General features: G+C 43.0%; 1 protein-coding gene across 3 annotated transcripts; it reads left to right on the top strand.

The window, feature by feature from the left end:
- The first annotated feature begins 10,472 nt into the window (after positions 1 to 10,472).
- Positions 10,473 to 20,091, top strand: CTXN3 (cortexin 3). 3 transcript variants are annotated; one of them, XM_086705018.1, is made up of 2 exons: positions 10,473 to 10,815; positions 18,871 to 20,091. In XM_086705018.1, exon 2 carries the CDS (start codon positions 18,973 to 18,975, stop codon positions 19,216 to 19,218), a length of 246 nt encoding a protein of 81 aa, XP_086561144.1. In that variant the 5' UTR covers positions 10,473 to 10,815; positions 18,871 to 18,972; the 3' UTR covers positions 19,219 to 20,091. The 3 variants fall into 3 exon arrangements, with proteins under 3 accessions (XP_086561144.1, XP_086561152.1, XP_086561161.1); XM_086705026.1 differs by lacking the exon at positions 10,473 to 10,815 and adding an exon at positions 14,066 to 14,233; XM_086705035.1 differs by lacking the exon at positions 10,473 to 10,815 and adding an exon at positions 14,426 to 14,845.
- Positions 20,092 to 20,293: the final 202 nt, after the last annotated feature.

Here is a 20,293-nt window from a genome sequence, read left to right as displayed (position 1 = left end):
GGTATCAGGTTTCTGTTCTCCTCCGAGGACAGAGAGGAAGCAAAACCATTACACAATGTTTACGCCTTATGGTCTCTCTAACAGTCTCAATACTTCCATCTTATTAGAAATGTGGCTGCTATTTTCGAATTCTGATTCTACGTGCATCCAAGAGAGGGCATGGCCAAGTTCAAGGTGGTTGCAAGGATTTGAGAGGGGTGTGCGGTTAGGGAAAAAAAAACGAAACAATAAGAGAACAAGGAAGACAAAAGCAATCTGATTAATAAGAAGGTTATTTTTGAGACACTGCAGGTAGGTCAAAAATATGAAAAGGGAGTACCTAAATGACTTTCCTCTAAGGATCTCAAACCTGAGAAAGGGTTGGTTGCCTTATCGTGGAGATCTGGCTCCCTGCCCTCCACCTGCCTCCCAGTCTCCCCCACACCATGCTCTCTCCTGACTTCTACTGGCATAAGACATTTCTGCAGACCAGAGGGTCAGCGCTCAAACTCCAGATCTGATGCAGTCTCTTGTAGTGTCCACATCCCCTTTCTCTGTCCACTAAGAAATGAATGTTTTTCCAGAGTACCCTATCAGAGTTTGAGTTATTCTGAGACACAGTGTCTATTTATCTGAGGTGCTACAAAAGAGAGGTAGGCAAAAATACTTTAAATGCAATCTTTGTGTTCTTGAGCAAATCATTTCATCTCCACAAACCTTGTCTATGTAGCTATAAAATTGGAATAATGATATTAAGTATCTTGGGAGGGTATGGCCCCTGTGAGGTACTGGTTGTGACACTTGACCCATTAAGGACGGTGTCCGGGTATGGGAGCGGATCTAGAAATGTCAGGCTGTGACTTTGCCCTCTACGCAAGAGCCAAAGATTCTTGGAACTGCGCTGGAAGGGCAGCATGCTAGATGGACTGTGTTATTGTGCCAAGCTAGAGAGGAGACGAGACATAATCTGAAAGAGAACCCAGGAGATGAGAGGCTAGAGAAACCAAATGAACCCAGGCATGAAAATCCAATCTGAGATTGGGAGCAAAGGGAAGACAAGGAGGTTGAAGCAGAAGATCCAACCAAGGTCAAGGCAAACTGGAGTAATGACCGGATGGGAGCTAATGTTGGTCCAGGATGAAGCTCAAGGATGCTGAGATGACAGGGGGTGCTAGACAAAGGTTATCATGGGTGCACCATCTATGGGAAGTCATTATGTAAAGGGTAAAATGCTAGTTAAACATAGTGGTAGACTATGACATTGTTTGACAGTGTCCCATGTTCCTTCCTAGGGAAGAGTTATACTTCTTAGCCTATGAAATTCAGACGTGGCCATGAGATTTACTTTGCCCATGTAATTTAAGCCATCTTGTAGAGCCTTAAGAGCCAACACATGATTTGCTACGCTCTCTTTTCCCATGACCTCCATGGCTGGTAGAGGCTGTCTCCTCTCTGTCTGGGTCTTGGAATGAGGAAAATGATCACACTGGAACAGAATCCTCAGGTAACTCTTAATGGACATGTAGTAAAAAATAAATTTTGCTATTTTCTGCCACTGAAAATGCATTCGTTTTTTAATTGCAGCATTATCTAGCCCATCTTGACTGATACAAATGCAGATTACTGGTTGCAAGCTAGTGATTAATGGTTATGCTTGGTTAGACTTATTTCAATATGGCTGGCAAAGTATGGCAATGATGCTGCAAGAGAAAACAAGAAAAAAATACAACTATAATGTGTATTTAGGACAATGTGTAATAGAGAATGTAGTCTGTGGGCAAAGTTGTTACTTCTGCTAATATCATAGTCAGTCAAAATAAATTAATAAATAAATTAAGAGAAGCCTCAGCCTCCTTTATTCTCAAGTATCTTCTGGTTTAATCAGAAAGAGAACAAATTCACACACACACGAACACACCCTACTTTCACTTGATAAAACAAGTAAACGGGTACAATTCTTGCCATTGCAAGAGTTTAAAGTCTAGGGGCGCCTGGGTGGCGCAGTCGGTTAAGCGTCCGACTTCAGCCAGGTCACGATCTCTCAGTCCGTGAGTTCGAACCCCGCGTCAGGCTCTGGGCTGACAGCTCAGAGCCTGGAGCCTGCTTCCCATTCTGTGTCTCCCTCTCTCTCTGCCCCTCCCCCGTTCATGCTCTGTCTCTCTCTGTCCCAAAAATAAATAAACGTTGAAAAAAAAAAAAAAGAGTTTAAAGTCTAGGGAGACTGAAGGTATAAGATTGCTGAATTTTATTATTGCAATTGTATTGTTATTCTAATTATTATGTTACTGTTGCTTTTGCGGTGTTAGACATTAAGAAGCTATCACAAGAGTGGTTGTGGATTGGAGTTGCAAAAATAAGTTCCATTGTTTGTCTTTGTCATATTTAGTCTCCTAAGCCAGGTAGCTTTTGAATGGACAATACATGATGGGAGAAGGGTAATTTGTTATTTTAGATAAACAGACGCCTGAGGAAAAGGTGTAGTTCTGGAGCGATGGGACTACAGAATGAGAAAGGTTTTGGGGGAAAAAAGATGTAAGGAACTGTAATCAGGTAGATAGACAAGGCTTGGACTCCATCCTCAGATGGAAATCAAGACAGAGCTCCAAGAGCCAGCAAGAGCTCATCTGAAATCATAGAGGCTAATTTTCGAAGGCAGGACCAGAGAAGGGGTGACTGTTCCTGATGAATGGCCCATTCTGCCATCCTGACTTGGCCTAGAAATGTGGGCATGTGCCGGGAGTGATAGAGATTTTTCTTCATCCTTTTCTCATCTGCAAACACAGCTTTTCTGGGCTTATACCTTAGTAATCCATAGTCCACTGAATATCGTGTCGGCATTTAACCCAAGCCCCTAACCGTATTCATGATATGCAATACCAATTGCATGGCTATTGGCAATGCTAAATGTTCATTTTTCTCAATTGACTCCATATCCATTTTTGAATTAAGAAACATGTTGAGCACAAGAGCAAGGACCCTTCCTAATAGTGATGCTGAAGGGCATTCTCATGAGGATGAAAGCAAAAGAAAGTGAGACTTAGTGACAGTCTGTTCTGCCTCAGGGCACTTTAAAGGTGCTGTTCTCCAGCATTTCAAGGGAAGAGTTGCCTTTTTCACAAGCTCTTTGAGAATGTTTCCTGAATTAATATTCAATCTCTATTAATTACCCATGCAACATTTTCAGCTTGGCATTAGTAATATGCACTGAACTTATTGATGGCTATGTGGTCGCATTTGTTATATATATATATATATATATATATATATATATATATTTCCTAAAAAGTCAAGTTTATAAAAAAACAAGGTTTTTTAATTTTTAAATATGGTGTCTAGTGCTTCAGCCAAGACACCATTCTGAAAAGATTTTATTTTTCAAAATTTGAAAACAAGTACATCTAGCCTTTTTTTAGATTGGCCATGGGAAAATTCACTGAATACATAATAAAAGTGGTATTTTGCTACCACTAATGATGTATAATCTACTTCACAACTTTCTTCACACGTTTCTGAAATTTAATGGGGTATAAATATATACACATAAATTAATGAACAAATAATTGAACACAAGTTAGGTAGCTAGCTAGCTAAATAGCACGTATAAAAATTAGATGATGTCTGAATGATACGGGGAAATCAGGGCCATAGTTTAGCTTTTATTGCATTGCATGTGATTACAAGAAATCACGTTTTAAGGGCACCCAAGATGTTTGAAGAGTGCCTAGAAGGACTAGTTTTACTTATGAGCAGAAAGGACTGTAATCCTGGGTGGGGGAGATTCAGGGGTTCAAAGAAGCCCCCATCCCCAAAGAATTATCCACTCATTTGTTGCTGGACCCTAAAATGCCATTATAAAGAGACTCATTGCCTGGGTTTCAAGCAAGCATTTTATTTCTTTTTTAATGGTTTGCCCATATTACTCTTACAGTTTTTGCAAAGTGAAATGGCACATAGTTAAACAATATGCACATGGTTAAACAATCAAATTGCTTAGAAAGGCTTACAATGAAAAGTAGCCCTCCCGGGTGCTACCCTCCCCTCTCAGGTCTCATCTCAGACAGAACAAAATTTTAACAGTTGCTCTTTCAGGTTTTCTGGTTATTTTCTTATTAACAAGTTGACCTCACGCTTTCCTATTTTATCAATGCTGACATTCTCTTTTCCTACCCTGCTGTCCTAAGTGACAATTTGGCTCAATCTTCACCACTGCCTCTCCTGATAATTACATCAGGGTTCCCAGGCCCACTGGATAGTGTACAACCACAAAAGACAGGGGCGTCACTCGCTTGTCCCCAGACCTTGCACTTCTTCCTGTTTGTAGCCCCGTTTCTCCTTCCTGAGCTTAGCCCCCACTGCTGGAAAGGTGCCCCCCTCCCCCATGTCAGTTCCAGCTGGAGCCCCCTCTGCATGTTTTCTGAGCTCGCTTCACCAGTCAGCCCTCCTTGGTTCATTTCCTGTCCCCGAAATAGAAATAGACCAAACTCCTTTCTGCCTGTAGTTCCACTCTGCTGTCTTCATCACTACCGGCCTTTATTGTGGTCGCTGTTCACTACCACTTTATTGCACATGAGATGGGGAGGAAGAAAGAGAAGATGCACGTATTTTGAAAGGAAATTTCAGGCAGAAGTTCTCTAAGCAGGCCACAGTACATGCATATTTCTAGTGATGAGTCCATGGGTTTAATCAAAGAATCTGGGATACCCCCAGAGTTAAGCTTAAGCTCTACCCTCAAGAAGTTAAAATGCTTAATCTTGGGGCGCCTGGGTGGCGCAGTCGGTTAAGCGTCCGACTTCAGCCAGGTCACGATCTCGCGGTCCGTGAGTTCGAGCCCCGCGTCGGGCTCTGGGCTGATGGCTCAGAGCCTGGAGCCTGTTTCCGATTCTGTGTCTCCCTCTCTCTCTGCCCCTCCCCCGTTCATGCTCTGTCTCTCTCTGTCCCAAAAATAAATAAACGTTGAAAAAAAAAATAAAATGCTTAATCTTGTGGTGAACACAGCAAAACGTATAGATGGAGCTGTGGAATCACTATGTTACACACCTGAAACTAATGTTACATTGCATGCCGACTATATTTCAATTACAAAAGAATAGTAAAATAAAATGCCTAATTTGGCCAGTCAGGGAGGGAAAAAAACCAATTCACTTTATCATTTTCCAAGGGTAGACTTCATATTCCCCATCTCATTAGTCATATAGGTTTCTTATTCAAACTACAGATTCTTGGCCTTAATGAATTAAAAAAATGTGGGTCTATAAAAAGTAAAAAAAGAAAAACGTGGGCCTGGGCTCCTCAAATCTGCATGCTTAACAAGCTCATGAGATAATCTAATATCACATATAATAGAAATACAGATGACAGATAATATTCACACACTTAATATATGTAAATATAAAATAGATATTATTTACAGGCAAAATTATAGATGGTAGGCTGCTTATCAAAGTTTGAAACATAGGATTGGAAAAGAAAGATGTATTCTTAATGCCTGCCTTTTAAAATAATATGCTACATGACCAGAACTTTTGATTGATCTCAATGAAATATTGAAATACTTGTAAAGTTAAGTGATTTTTCAAGCAGCAATTGGTGACATCACCCACTGAGGCAGCTGACATTTGCATCCAGCGACTGTGTATCATAACTTCTGTTTATGGCCATTTCTTTAGCCTCCTTTTCATCGTTTCCACAAGCTGAAATACCAGAAATTGGGATTCGTTTTTCATAAATTTTTTTAACCCGCATTTTTAAATGGCCTCGCATGATTATTTTTCTCCTCTGGGGATTTTCAAATTGATTTTCAGTGGCAAGATTTTTAGTTCCAGAATTTGGTCAGGTATAAAAGTCAGGCTAACAGGTAAGTAATTCTCAGGCCTGTTCTATTTTATTTTCTAAATCATCTCAATGTTGTAATTTGCGCAGTCCTCCGACTTTCCATGCAGTAGAGGCCCCTTCTAATGTACAGCTGTTGAACAGAAAGAATAATGCCAAAATAAGAGTATAAAAATTTAGAGGGGTGGTTGGTATGAAACTCGAATTGGCACTTTACATGACGTTTTAAAGGCATTAAGTATTTCAAAGTCATTAAGAAACCTGTTATTATTGTACAAGTCATTTAAAAAGAATAAATCTATCCACCAGGCTGTTAACTCCTCAGTATGAATTTCTTTCGAAGAGTGAACAATCCAGACTGACGTTCTCATACTTTCATGCTGTAATTAGAATTAGTATCTGAAAGTTTGCAAATATTGTCTCTAAATAGAACAGGGTTGGACATCAGTGTTTTCAAGATGCATTTCCTTCGTTGATACTTTTTTTTTTTAATGTTTATTTATTTTTGAGAGAGAGAGAGAGAGAGAGAGAGAGACAGAGTGTGAGCGGGGGAGGGGCAGAGAGACAGGGAGACACAGAATCTGAGGCAGGCTCCAGGCTCCGAGCTATCAGCACAGATTCCAACATGGGGGTCGAACCCACGAACTGTGAGATCATGACCTGAGCTGAAGTCGGATGCTTGATGGACTGACCACCCAGGCACGCCCCCCCCCCCCTTTTTTTTTACTTGTAAAGAGAAAAATGAGTGAACTTGTTCATTTTACAGGGCAGTCTGAAGTCTTCCCATGTATTACATTCTGTCAGTGTTTTGTTTCTTGCAAATACATTTCCACTGAGTTGCAGCATTGATTGTTCCTCATTTCATTTCAAATACTACTCTGTTCCAGATTCATCAGCTGCTAATTGAGCATTCAACATATCACAGTTGTGATGGGTAGAGATGCATACAAGAAAAGATCAAACCAGGAGGCTGCCAATTTGTGGCTGGACTTTCACCTGCTTGCTTTTAATAATGCTTGAATATAGATCCTAATTTATAGGCTTGGTGTGAATATTATTAAACCTTCCCTCCCGTCCCTTGTGCTTTGAATGTTCACCGACCCATGAAGATAGCTGAGTGGATAAATAAACTTATACTTAGACCTGGCAAATCAGAGGGCTATTAGAAATAGAGCTTATCTTAATTAAAAAAAAACGAACTTTATATGACATGATATATTGATTTACTTTTTTTAAACTAAGAAGAGATAAATATAAAAATAAGAAATAAAATGACTTTCACTTTTTTCTTTTTTATGAGTTAAAAGTGGTGGAGCCATTAACACGCATCCTAGCCTGCCTGCTTGTCCACCCTTAATTTCATATTGGTTGGTGGTTTCCTGAGTTAAACTTGGCTTTAAACTCTAAGGGAAGATGAGAGATGAAGGAAGGAGAGGCGCCAAGGGGACATCAGGGCAGAGGGGTAGACCAGGAGGGAAGAGGGCTGAAATGAGATATCAGCACTGCTGCTCTGCCTCACTCTGCGTGTCCTTTCATTAGAACTTTTCTGAAGAGAGCGGACAGCTATGTTCAGTGTTGCCCCAGGGGGAGCGAAGACGATAAATGCAAGAACTTTTTTTGTTTGTTTGTCTGAGACAATGAGAAACCACAGACGACCTTGTGAAATCCAAGTCCTGTAGAAGAGTGAGGACATAATTCAGCGGTCTTCTGGCTGAGGAGTGAAGAGGGTGTGCGGGAGCAGAAGGCAGTGAAGGTGGGCTGGTCTGTGTGGGAGTGTGGCCACCACTGCTGGATGTGGACCTCCTCCAGCTCCTCACCAGGGAGCCTCTGAGAGTTGTGCAGTGACAACCTTGAATAAACTCACGCACAGACTGACTTCCCTATTTTTCCTTCTTTCAACACCCAGCACAGAACACATCTGACGCTTCATGAATGAACTGAGTGAATGCTTCTGGACTACACGAAAGGAAGATGTACACAAAGGAAGAAACAGATTATTACAAAGAACCTAGTGGTGAACATGAAAAGAGAGTCATGTTTCTATGTGGAAGATCAGTTTGAAGATCAAACCAAGAATCCATTCAATTTTGAGAATCAGGCAGTCAGAAAGAAACGCAACAATGGTCATGTTAATAACAACAGCTTTGTGTTGGCATAAAGCTGTGATGGCTCACGGAGCATTTTTTCTTTGTTTTTTAATAGTCATTGACTGTTACCTTATGAAAAAGTGCAACATGGAACATTGAAGGAAGAGTTGTAATCTAAAGAATATTCAAGGTGACACTTGAAATTACAATGTAGACAAAGTTCTTAAAATAGATATCTAGGGGTGTCTGGGTGGCTCAGCCGGTGAAGCATCTGACTCTTGGTTTCGGCTCAGGTCATGATCTCACAGTTCATGAGCTGGAACCCCATGTTGGGCTCGGCACTGACAGTGCACCGCGTGCTTGGAATTCTCTCTCTCCCTCTCTCTCTGTCCGTCCCCCACTCACGTGCATGCTCTCTGTCTCTCAAAAAATAAATATTTTTAAAAAGTAGATTTCTAATAATATTGACTCATGATGTTACGTGGTTAAAAAGAAAGACTGAATTAACACTGAGAAGTAACCCTGGGATCAGAATATATAAGAGAAGCACAGCTTGAAATCATTCTATTCAATACAAATCCATATTAGTCTGAGCTTTATACAGCTCTGTGTAGCATTCTAGGTTCCCGGTCTAAAGCTGGAAAGCAGAAATTTGAAGAAGAATTCCGAGAAGAGGTAAAAAGAGTATTAAAGAATCAAGAAACAGGACCTCCTATGAAACGTTCAAAGAACTCGACTTTTCATGAATCCTTATTGACTGTTTCAGAAGTCACGACGAGTCACAAAGTGTAGCTGCATGGGGGGAGGGCTCAGTCTTATAATTTCAATTACAATGATCTTATAAAAGAAACAGCTAACCTTCGCTGTGGGACCTTCCCCAAATGTTCTTTGGTGGACCAAGCTCAGCTTCCTTGGGGGAAGAGCGCTCTCACAGAATTGTATGGTGGATAATGACTGACTTTCTGCCGCTAGGATATCATGAAAAGGAAATATGCCATCCCATTTAGACTAAGTAAGCAACGGAGACGTTAGTTTAAACAGAGGTTGTGAGAGCAGGGTATGGAATCTAATTCTCTGGAGAGTGTTAAAAATAGGCCAGGCACTCATCTCTCTGGGATGGTTTCAGCCTGCGGGGGAGCTGAAGGGCAGCCCCGGCCTCTCATGTTCTCTACCACCTCTATGAGTCTGTAGAGGAAAACAATATCTGAGGAGGCCTCATGGGCAGGGTGAGCTCACAGTAACTCAGGCTCATTTCTAACTAGAGCGCTTTCTCAGCCCATGGAATGATAAGTAAGGGTGGGGTCAGAATGTTCCCTGAGTCACACTCTGTGGGCATTACCGAGACAGGTCCCTCCATCTACCAGCGCCGACGGCTGAAAAGCACAGAGGATACCAGTTAGTATTGAATGATAGTGCTTTGTCAGATTTCATTTGTCCCATTGCTCTGTGTGTGTGTGTGTGTGTGTGTGTGTGTGTGTGTAAAACAGTCAGAAAAACTAAATAGAAGGAGATTCAGTTAAAAATCTTGAAAACATATGTGTAGAGAACCCTCATATTCTGGTGGGCTTAGCTTCTAATGGCAAGCGTTTGATTCTGACATTAGATCATAACATTTGGCAATGACATTTTCCTGGGTCTGAGGTCTATCCAGGATTGTTGTCTGTTGCTAGCAGATGGAAATTTTCTTCTTAGAAAATGAGCTCTGTTCCAGGCCCCTACAGCTACCGGGTAATGGCCGGCTTCTTGCAAGAGCCAAAGAGACAGCAAAGCTGACAGGCACAGTCAGAGTGAGCTTTAAATACCATGCACCCCATCATTTGGTGGGTGGGTGTTGTTGCTAACTGTGTTTCCACTTCAACAAAGAAAGTGGTGAGTTGCCAAAAAACAAGGATGTTCCATCTTAGGGATTGTGTTGAATTCTTTCCAGAGAAGCAATTTTTTTTTTAAAGATGAATTTTATCCTAAAATATTTTCCAAATTTATTTAGGCATTCTATCCAAGGAAAATAATTTAAGTATTGTGCCATGTAACTAGAATCTGTAGAATGAGAATAACTTTCTCTCACCAAAGCTCTATTCATCAGCAGTCTCTGACAGCCTGTGTGGGGTGGGGTATGGGCCAAGGTCACAATTACGCAGGCCGGCCAATGATACACGGGACCTGGAAAACTATAGCCTAGCAAATTTACAAACAGGTGGTAAAAATATGATTTTTTAAATTGTTCTTTCCTTTTTGCCTCCTATCATTACTACTTTTCTGAAAGGTCAGTTTTGCTTTCTTTAGGAAAAACAGCCTTTCCTTCATTTCCCAAATACTATGTTGATGCCCTTCCTTAGAAGTCTTCCTCTTAATTAAGTTGGCCCGAAGGTCATAAACCGTAATCAATATGGAGGCTGGTCGCTGCAAGGTGCTAATTGACATCCCCAAAGAGGAACTGTGTCAACAATCGATACAGAAGAACAGAGTACTGGTAGATTTATGGCTTTGATTTTGAAAAGGTATGGGAATGCCCTGTGATGTTCCCCCCACCCCCCGGACTCCTTTTGAATGTTAATGCTTTCTTGAAGATGATTTCAGACACACTGCTAGGATACTGCCTCTACTCACTGAAGCAGAATCCTCTGAAGAGTTGCTGAGGCAGAACTGAAATCATGGCTCGCCACAAAGAAGCAGCCGTATTGGCCGCTAATGATGCCTCACACAGAAAGGCGATGCTCCTTTAACTCGGGGGTTTTAATGGGAAGTTTCTAAGCCTGAAACAACAGCTTTAGATCTGGGGTGTGCCATCAGCTGCTAGCAGCTACCACTGTCTACTGCTTCAACACAGCTTGATCGGGAAGAATGGGAACTAAAGAGGCTTGTAACTACCTGTAACTGTTCCACCAGGAAATGGATCAAGTGTTTGTTCAGCCAGACCCAGGTACTTGACCAACACTGTGTCTTTGATGGGCTAATTAATGCTTTTCTCTAACTTTACGATTCATGCATGAGCAATGATCACATAGATGCTTTTGGATCCAAGTTCTGAATTTAGATCTAGATGTCAGATAAAGACTAATTAAACAGTTGCCGGGTAAAGTTAATACGAGGGGGGTGAAATGTAACGGTGCCTTTATTTTTAAAGCATGCTTAAGTTTATGCTACTGATACTGGATAAAAGATAGTAAAATAGGCTTTTTTCTTTGCTAAGCTGCAGTAAATTATTCTCGAAAGCTATTTGTCCATTATAGTTTGTTTTTTTTTCCATTCACCTAAAACGTCCAACCTCCCAAAATGTAACAGGGATGTTTTAATTTGTTCACAAAGAATCACAACTCAACAACTCATAATGATGATGCTGACCATCCCTGATGCCCCTGCGTGGTGAGCCCTGCGCAGCTCCAGCCTTCTGAGGTATCAGCAAGCACCCTTTTGCATTAGGAAACACACAAGGAAAGAGAAAGAAAACTGGGTATGACAGTAAGGTGTATTGTATGAGGTTACAAGTTCCAGTTTGCTACTGGTGCCTTTTGGTACCCCCACGTACTGACTGGGCACTCACGTGGGATTTTTCTCAGCAAGGCTGCAGCCTTGCCCTGCAGTCCCTTCAAAACTCTTCTAGCAGATGTTAGGAGGAAAATGAAGACAGGGAAGAAGTAAAGCTGAGGCTAGGGCTCAGGCTGAAGAGAAAGCTCTTGTGCTGACCCAGAGCTGGTGAGCCAGAACAACAGGGTCCACTCCCAAACCCAAGCAGACATCTGCAGGCTGACTTTGCAGTGACAGTCAGAGGGAACAGACCTCTCATTGCAGCAGTGAGGGCTGGCGACAGTTCCAAAACTGCCTGTTGACATTTGTAGCTGACCACATTCACATGTATTTAAAGTCACTGTTTTAGGGCTTTTTAGTAGCCTGGGGTCTGTTTGTTCAGTGCGTAAAATAATATCTGTCCTTAGCCATCCTGTGAATTCTGAAACATCAGTGCTATTGTACTGGATCAAGAAGTCCGTATTCAGAAAAGAAAAATATGGAGGTTGCCATACATTTATGTGAGCCAAAAAAAAAAAAAAAAAGAAAAAAAGGGAGGGGAGTGTATGTTGGTTAACATACATGAAGTACCTAGAAAGAGCCAGGAAATCTTTACCTGCATTTATTTCTGGGCTGATCACCAAGAGGGCCATGAGTTCTCTGAATTTATGGGAAATATTTTGCATCCCTGTGTGTATATCCTGGAATGCAAATTATTGTTCACTACGTTCCTACACAGAATTTCCACAAGATTCATAGGTAATAGCTTTTGTTTATGTAGTGATCTGATTACTTAGGCGATGAGGTGGCTTTTGTGGAGGGCTCACAGTTAGTTGTAGGGGGAGATATATAACAGGGCTGATGGGGATGTTTACACATCCAGGGTGGGTGGGTTGGGACAGAGGGTGGAGTATATCTCCAGACACTCCAGTTATGCAAACAGCAATGCAGCTGAGGTTTTGTTTAGCTCAAAAAAGTAGAGGTGATTCTATTTAGCCTCAGTCTCAGGATATGTACCACCGTTAATCACCCAAAGGCATGCTAACATTTCAACAGTCAGTTTCAGAACTGTTGCAGAATAATGCAGCACTTTGAGGAAGTTTGTCTCTGCTGGTCATTGCAAATTCAATCTTGCCTACCCAGTCAATTCCCTTCCTGTTACAGTCTACAAATTGGTCTCGCTAGTCTGCCAGATAAATATAAATAAGGTACACAGGATGTCTTTGTAGCACAGAGTGTCCTGTCCGTTAAATGTGAACGTAAACTATACAAACCTAGGAGTGTTCTTGTTCCACAGACATGCTGTTTTTTACATCTACTTTTGGAAAACATGTCGAGTCACATAACCAGGTTTCTGGCTTAGAAGTTTTAAAAATGAGGTGCGGTGCTTACGTGGTTTAGAGGTACTTAAAAATACAGACACTATGGCTTGCCTGCACCCTGCATACCATTAGCAGCGGGGGGACGACCGACTTTCTACTCATTCTGACATGCCGGAGAGAAACTTGTGAGTCAGCATCCTTGGGGAGATGCTTCTCCTCTGGTAACTGATTTTTATGATTTGGGCCAGTTTACTTATAATCTCCGCTCCCTGGTGTGCTTGTTTGCATAATAGGATTTAGAGATAAACCTCATTTTGCACAAAAAAAACGGCACACAGAGAAAATGCTATGCATCATCACATATTTATTGAACGCCCACTATGAGCCGGGCAGGACTCCACATGACATGCATCCATTGTAGCTATTATCATTGCAGCCCGTTGCAGGAGAGGGGGTATGGGAACGGATCCCCACAAAAGTGAGATGGTGGGATCAAATGCTCCACAGAGCGATGTGTCCAATGCGCTGAACTAATTCTTTGGCTGTCACTTTAAAAATAAGAAAATAAATATATCATTGCTTTAAGGTCTATTTTTTCCAGATAAAATAATTTTCCTTACTGTTAAATGGTATCATGCGATGCTCATGCAATGAAATGTCCAAATGAGCTGAGCTTGACGGAGGGTCATGTTGACATTTACAGTTTCCAGGTAGGACATCTGGATTCAGGATATTTTAAATGGCAGCTCTTCCCCACCCACAAGGCCAATTAACTAAGAAAGACCTGAGCCCTGAAACAGAAAGGCACGTGCAAATTTCTCTGTTTGATGGGACCCTATCCATCAGCACTGAAACCAAGGAAAGGGTAAAAAGCCAAATAACTGCTTTTCAAATCATGAAATCCAAGACTGATGAAGAGTCACAGTGACCCAGACTACCTGTCTGTATTCTTAGAAATCAGACCGATTGCAAACATGAAGGTCTGACGTCCCAGTCGAGCTGGATGACATGTGCTTTTTCACCCCTTCTTTCTATCAGCTGGCACCTCCAAGTTTGAGTTCAGTTCCTTGGATGGTAGGGGCCAGAGATTTGATTGAAACTCTGTTTAAAAAGGCAGTGACCCCGGAGCAGCAAGGGATTCCTCAAGGAGCTTGCTGTTTCCTAAGGAGACAGAGTTGAACACCGCGGAGACTTGCCCTGTGCGAGGTGCTGCCCCAGGACGCAGGTGCGGGGCTCCAGGGGACAGAGCAGGAGGCACCCTGGCCGCTCTGGTGAAGGGAGAGAGACGCAGGCCCCACCAGGGAGGGGGTATTTGGTGTGAACCCTGAGGGAGGGAGCGAAACCCACAGGCGCGAAGAGAGCGAGGAGGAGGGCATCAGGCAGAGAGCATCATGACTAAAAGCTCAGAGGTGGGAAACCTGGAGGAGTTCAAAGAACAGCCTGTGTTAGGTAGAGCTGCAGAGCAAACCAAGTGAGAACGGCCTCCTCAGGTGTCTGCACACTCAGTCACACGTAAGTTTTTGCCTCTTGGTCATTTGACTCCGGACCAAATGCAATTTGAGGTTTGTTGTTCTGGAAACTTATTAGGAAAATAAATTAATGCCTTACAAAACTTCCATTGGCAGAAGATGACCTAAATCTTGCAGTCGAGAAAACAGGGGTATCAGGTCTGTCTGTAAGGGGGTTAATGGGCAGTCAGGGTCCTTGGACATCGGAGCCCAAAGGTTTTCCGAGGGAAGAAGGGTTGGGTTCTGAGCTGAGAGAGATGAATTTGACGCAGTGTGTCAGAAGCATGAGGAAAGGAAGACAGGCCTCTGCAAATTATTATAAGGAAGGCGAGTGGCTATTAGTGCCAATGGTGATGGCTAAGATGAGCTGCTCACTTGGGGCGTCGTAAGTAATGCGGGGGTTTTACACTTTGTGACCATCGCAGAGTCTGGGGGTTTGACTTAGGAAAAGGAATGTGGTATATGATTTTTGAGAAGCGCTTCTTTTAATTAAGCCTTCCTTGGTCCGGTATGAAAATTAGACTTTGCTGTGTCCTGAGTACACGCAAATAGACCTGCAAAGGGGAGACAGGGGTGTGCCGTGGACGGGGATGCCAGCTAGGATTAAAGCACCGCCGTGAGTACCGTGGTCCTTCTTGTACTTAAAACAACCGCCTTTTGTTTTTGTTAGCACTTAGGATGCTTGTGTCAGAATCCTTTCAAATAATTGCCCAGGTTTCTCTATTCTCCTCAGAGGAAGATTTCATTATTCAGGTAAAAGCACCCATGAGCATTTTCTAAGGATCGTTTTTTGCCAACAAGGGACATTTCACGCTAAGGTAGACGTTTTAAAAGATCTTGATGTCTCTGAATATTTTTTTTACTGGGGCAGTCAAGTGATTACATTTCTTTCTTTTTCTGCATCTTACTCTGTCCGCTGCTTCCTTTAACTTGGATGTGCTGTTGAGCTTTCCAAATTTGTAAATTATTGATTAGCTGATTGCGGGTTTAAAATCAAGCAGGCTCGTCCAGGGATTTCAATCAGTCCCAGGCAAAGCTTGGGCAAGAGCTGGCTTTTCTTCCTGGATCTATGTATCCCCCATATACCCTGATGAACTATCTCCGGATCTTCTCATCTATACCCATCATTGCCCACCCTCTCCAGGACTTTCCTCCTGGGCCATCTGCCCACAGAACCTCATGTCTGCTGCCCCCAACCCCAATGGCCCCTCACTTCCGGAAAGACCCTTCACTCTCCTTTCTGTCTACCACACTTCCCCTCCTTCAAATAAAAGCAGTTTTCCTAGACAAATTCCTGTTAACGTGTTCATGTGTCATTCTCCTTGGTAAAATATTGCAATTTAATGACAGGCTTTGATGATTTGACCAGATGAAGTTATTTTAATAGGAAGTGGGTTATCACAGCATGGTGGGAGGGGAGAGGCTTGCAGTTTATAAAGGGCTGTGGAGTTTTCGAAATACTTTCATCTCCGTTTTCTCATCAGTTTGATTTGTCAGCAAGGGGTTGGTGACGAAGGGGTTGGAGGATATATACTTATATTTTGGCAGGCTTGTAAAAAGCATGTGATGAGGCTGTAGAGAGGGTTAACCATATCACAGCATCTGCCTTTAATCAGCAGAGGGTGGTAACACTGCAAATTAAAACTGATTTTTAGATCATTCTAAGAGTTGACTTCCCTGGGAAGAAGCCAGGCTCCAGACTCATTGACAGGGAGACGGAAAAGGGAAACGTAGCTGATAATGTGAATCAGGATGACTAGGTAACTTGCTGGGGCTTCTTGGAATGATTACCCATCACTGCAGCCCCCAAGTGAACGGTGGACCAGCTCGAAAATCTGAGTTCTGGAGGAAGCCTAGGAAGTATGAGCTGGGAGAAAAGAAGTTGGCATTTTGCCTTGTGTGAAGGACAAGGCTGGGGAAGACAGCTCCCGGGCATCAAGCGGACACCGGAGGTGAGAAGGGAAAGGCTGACCAAGGTATTGCTATATTAGCCCCCCAGCTTGTGTCAAGGGAGCCGTCACAGGCTCAAATGGTTCTATGTCTAGTTGTTCACCATGTTCAATGAACTTCACAGATCCAGAAATCTTTATGTTGTGTGTATACACAGTTAATGGCCTTCACTTCTCCTGTATCTCCTTTCTGGCTTACATAATGTTTCCGTAAAGAACTTCCAGAAAAGTCATACCTACCTCAGCCGTGTTAAGAACAGACAAAGAAAACGGCTCTGGCCTCATTCGGGCTCGAGGGAAAATGGACATAGAGTGGGATTCCAGGAAGTCAGTGGAGAGGGCAGGGTCAAAGCAAGGGGGTCCTCCATAGGACACAGAGAGACCAGAGGGACCATGGCAGGGATGGCTTAGGCGCTTCTCCCTCTATCAGCATGTGACTTCCTTTTGACCCAGGCCTTGGTAATTTATTTTTAATTTTTAATTTGTATTTGTTAGAGAGCACAACCAGGGGAGGGGCAGAGGAAAAGAGAGAGAGAGGATTTTAAGCAGGCTCCATGCCCAGCACGGAGCCTGTTGTGGGGCTCAATCCCACGACCCTGGGATCATGAGCTGAGCCGAAATCAAGAGTCGGACCCTCAACCGACAGAGCCACCCAGGTGCTCCCCCCTTGGTGGATTTTACACTTGGTATGAATAAGTCTAGTTTGGATATTTCCTGGGAGTGCAGATGGCCCATTACTGGAAACACTAAGGATGCTGCAGAGGAGGTTCTGGCCACCCTTTCCTGCCCCCTCCCCTCACCCAGTTATCTGCTGAGAATTAACACCCGACGTCGGGAGGGTGCCTAAAAACAAGCGCACCAAACCGAACCCGATCCATCAACATCCTCTATATCCCCACGGAGCTTATTTTTAAGAAATACAGTCAAATTTTATCATAATCTTACTTCAAAATAAAAATGAATGATAAACAAATCTACCGCAACGACTCCAGCCTGAAAAATATCTAGTCATAGAGCTGCAAAATTTTTTTTTCCTCCTAACTGGTAAGTCGTTCCTCCCAGACACTGGTTGTAAATCTCTTTATAAACTGTGCCTTAAACCGTGATTTTATAAACTTTGAAGTGTCATCATACAGGCAAACTGTTATTATGATTACTAATGCAACAATTATAACTATAGAAATATTGTATTAGAGCTTTAGGCCATCATTTCTATTTTCATTTGGTTGCTTCTTCTAATTGAATATCATTTATTTTGATTCCATGTTAATTCCTATAGCTGACTACTGTGCCGTGTAATTTTTCTTATAACAGACTCATACATAGATTTAGCTCAAAATATCCGAAGTTTTTACGGCCGTTGTGGATCCTCCAACTTGCCTTTATTTTTTTAATTTTCAAACAATGTTTAATGTTTACTTACTTTTGAGAGAGAGACAGAGAGAGCATAAGCGGGGGAAGGGGCAGAGAGAGAGGGAGACACGGAATCTGAAGCAGACTCCAGGCTCGGGCTGTCAGCACAGAGCCCGATGCGGGACTCAAACCCGTCAACCGTGGGATCATGACCTGAGCCGAAGCCAGATGCTTAACCGATTGAGCCACCCAGGCATGCCCTCCAACTTGCCTTTAAAGACAAACAGTAATATTCATATATCTTAATTTATCCACCAGTAAAATGGAAATAGCGATAACTTATCTTTTCCCTTGTTTTCCTCCTTTTCAAGTGGTCTTACACAGTAGGAAGCTACTGTAAAGCTTTTTTTAAAAAATACAGCCGATCGATGCCTTTTCCCTAGCTCAGTTCTCGAGGTGCTTCTCAGGGTCAAGTATTGAACCTGGTCTATGTTTTCTGAAGAAAAAAGACAAGCAGCGGGAGCTTGATAGTCTGGGAGTCTGAGACGCCTCCTCTCTCCCTTGACCGAGGCAACAGAAAGGAAGGAAGCAACCTGGCTCCCATAGGCAGTTCTTAAGTGAAGCGACTCTTGGTTTTGTCTTTCTTCTTTGTATACTTTCTGAAGTGTTTTCACAGACATTCATCCTCATTATAGCACCATGAGATACACAGGCATTTCTGATTCCGTTTTTACAGCCTCGTGACTATAAGGTCCCACACTCATTTAGTAGTAGAATGGAGGCCAGAGGCTGGAGCCCAGAACTCGATACTCCCCGGGAGTTTCTGTATTAAGCACCTTTTCCAGCCTCAGTTTCCTCCCACTGAGGCTCTAGAGGTCTTGGCTTTCACGGAGCTTGTAGTAGAGTGGCTAACCTATGTTGTGTCTAGCTAGAGTCTTGGCACATAGCTGGTGTTCCATCAATGGTATCATTATAAGAATGATGTGAAAGTCATATTATTGGAGGGAGTCTGGAAGAGACTTGGCAGGGGACACTGGCTTTGGATGTCAAGTTGGCAGCACACCCCGAGGTCAACATTACCTTGCGCGTTTCTCATCTTCTGTACTCTGGTTGTCTTCCCCGCCCATCCCTCCTGGCTCCAGGTGGCTGCTCTGAGGACAATCTGGTAATTTCATGCAAGAGTAAAATATTCTTTCCCGTAATTACACAGAATTTAGCATCTTGGGTGAAAAAGTTTAGAGATTCCTTCTTCTCTCTGCAAAACATGACTGTGAGCGCAGAAATAAAGTTGCTCGTTGGTAGTTTATTCCCTCTCCTTTCCCTTTCTTTCTTCTTGCAGATAAATCAGCCTGTCCAAGGTGCAGTAGCCACCATGACCTCAGTATACTGATGATGGAAGAAAAGGAAACTGGGAGATCCTGTGCTCTAGCTTCCCTGGACGATGGATGGAGGACAGCCCGTCCCTTCACCCCTAGTGCCCCTTGAGAACGCATCATCAGATTCTAGCATGTCTCTGGAACAGAAGACCACATTTGTTTTTGTGATTTTGTTGTTCATTTTCTTGGGCATCCTCATTGTCAGGTGCTTCCGGATTCTTCTGGACCCGTATCGGAGCATGCCAACCTCGACTTGGGCTGATGGACTTGAAGGGCTGGAGAAGGGGCAGTTTGACCATGCCCTTGCTTAGCAGCGGGGGTGCTCCAGAGGAGGTGAAGTGCATCATGATTTGGCAAGGATTTCTCTTTAGCCAATATCCTGAACACACCAAGTTTCAACAACACCCGGTCGTAGGTCCACAATCCCTCCTTTATTAACCATGCCGGTGGGTTACAAAACATTTGAGGATATGGGGGATGAAGGTTTCTGACACTCGCCAAAAATAGGAAGGTTTGGATTTCTTTGTTTAATCAGCGAATGAGTACTTCTGAATACGTGTGATGGTGAAAGCAAGAGCACCAGCGCTGACATAAACTTTGCCATAAAATGAAGCACTCTCCCCCCTCAACCAGAGAATAAAGAACACAATGGCTCTGAAATGAATCTGGTCACGGGGCCACAAAGAGACTTCTTTGCTCTGAAGGTGTCTCTCAGTTTGCTTTACCATCGTGGGAATCGGGTCCCTGGCAGAGAGTAAGGAAGACTGTGCTGAGTGGACCGAAGGAGGTCCCCATTCTCTCCTTCAAAGCAGGCAGCTTTGGGGAGCAAACAGCGCAAACAGTTCAGCGCAAACAGTTCCATCCTAGAAAAGATGAGTGAGGATGAGCTCATTTTATTTCTCAAATACAACCGAAATCAAAGACTTGCGGAGGTTTGAAAACGCTTCACCAGGCCAAGTACACTCTAGGTATCTGTATTAATAACCTGTGTGGAGGGGTCGATACATAATGCGAATTTACTTTTTTCACCCACATGACTGAAATTCTGGGTTGCAAAGGCAGCTACGAGTCGTGTTTGCAAGCAAAAAGTTAGTTGTCTAGAAGAGAAGACTTTCACAGTCTTAAGAGGAATGTGTGTTTATGACTGAATAGGGAAGCCAAATAAAACTTTGCAAGAAACGGTAGCATCTCCTCTCCTATTTCACCGAGACGAATGCACTGGTGGCCACGTCTGAGACGGAATGCGGAGGACAGATAGTGTCCCGAGAGACAGAAAAAGCTGCAAGGTCATCGAGTTCAACCCTCTCGCATTTGAGAAAGGGCTCCCACAGATCGTCCTGCCTGCGTACAACCTGTACTAAGCACTATTTAAGACCCCAAAAAAGA

Source organism: Puma concolor, chromosome A1, assembly GCF_028749965.1.
Source record: "Puma concolor isolate L17-30 chromosome A1, mPumCon1.1.hap2, whole genome shotgun sequence".
Lineage (NCBI taxonomy): Eukaryota > Metazoa > Chordata > Mammalia > Carnivora > Felidae > Puma > Puma concolor.
Note: the sequence above shows the minus strand (reverse complement) of the source record. Positions and strands in the feature narration are given on the sequence as shown.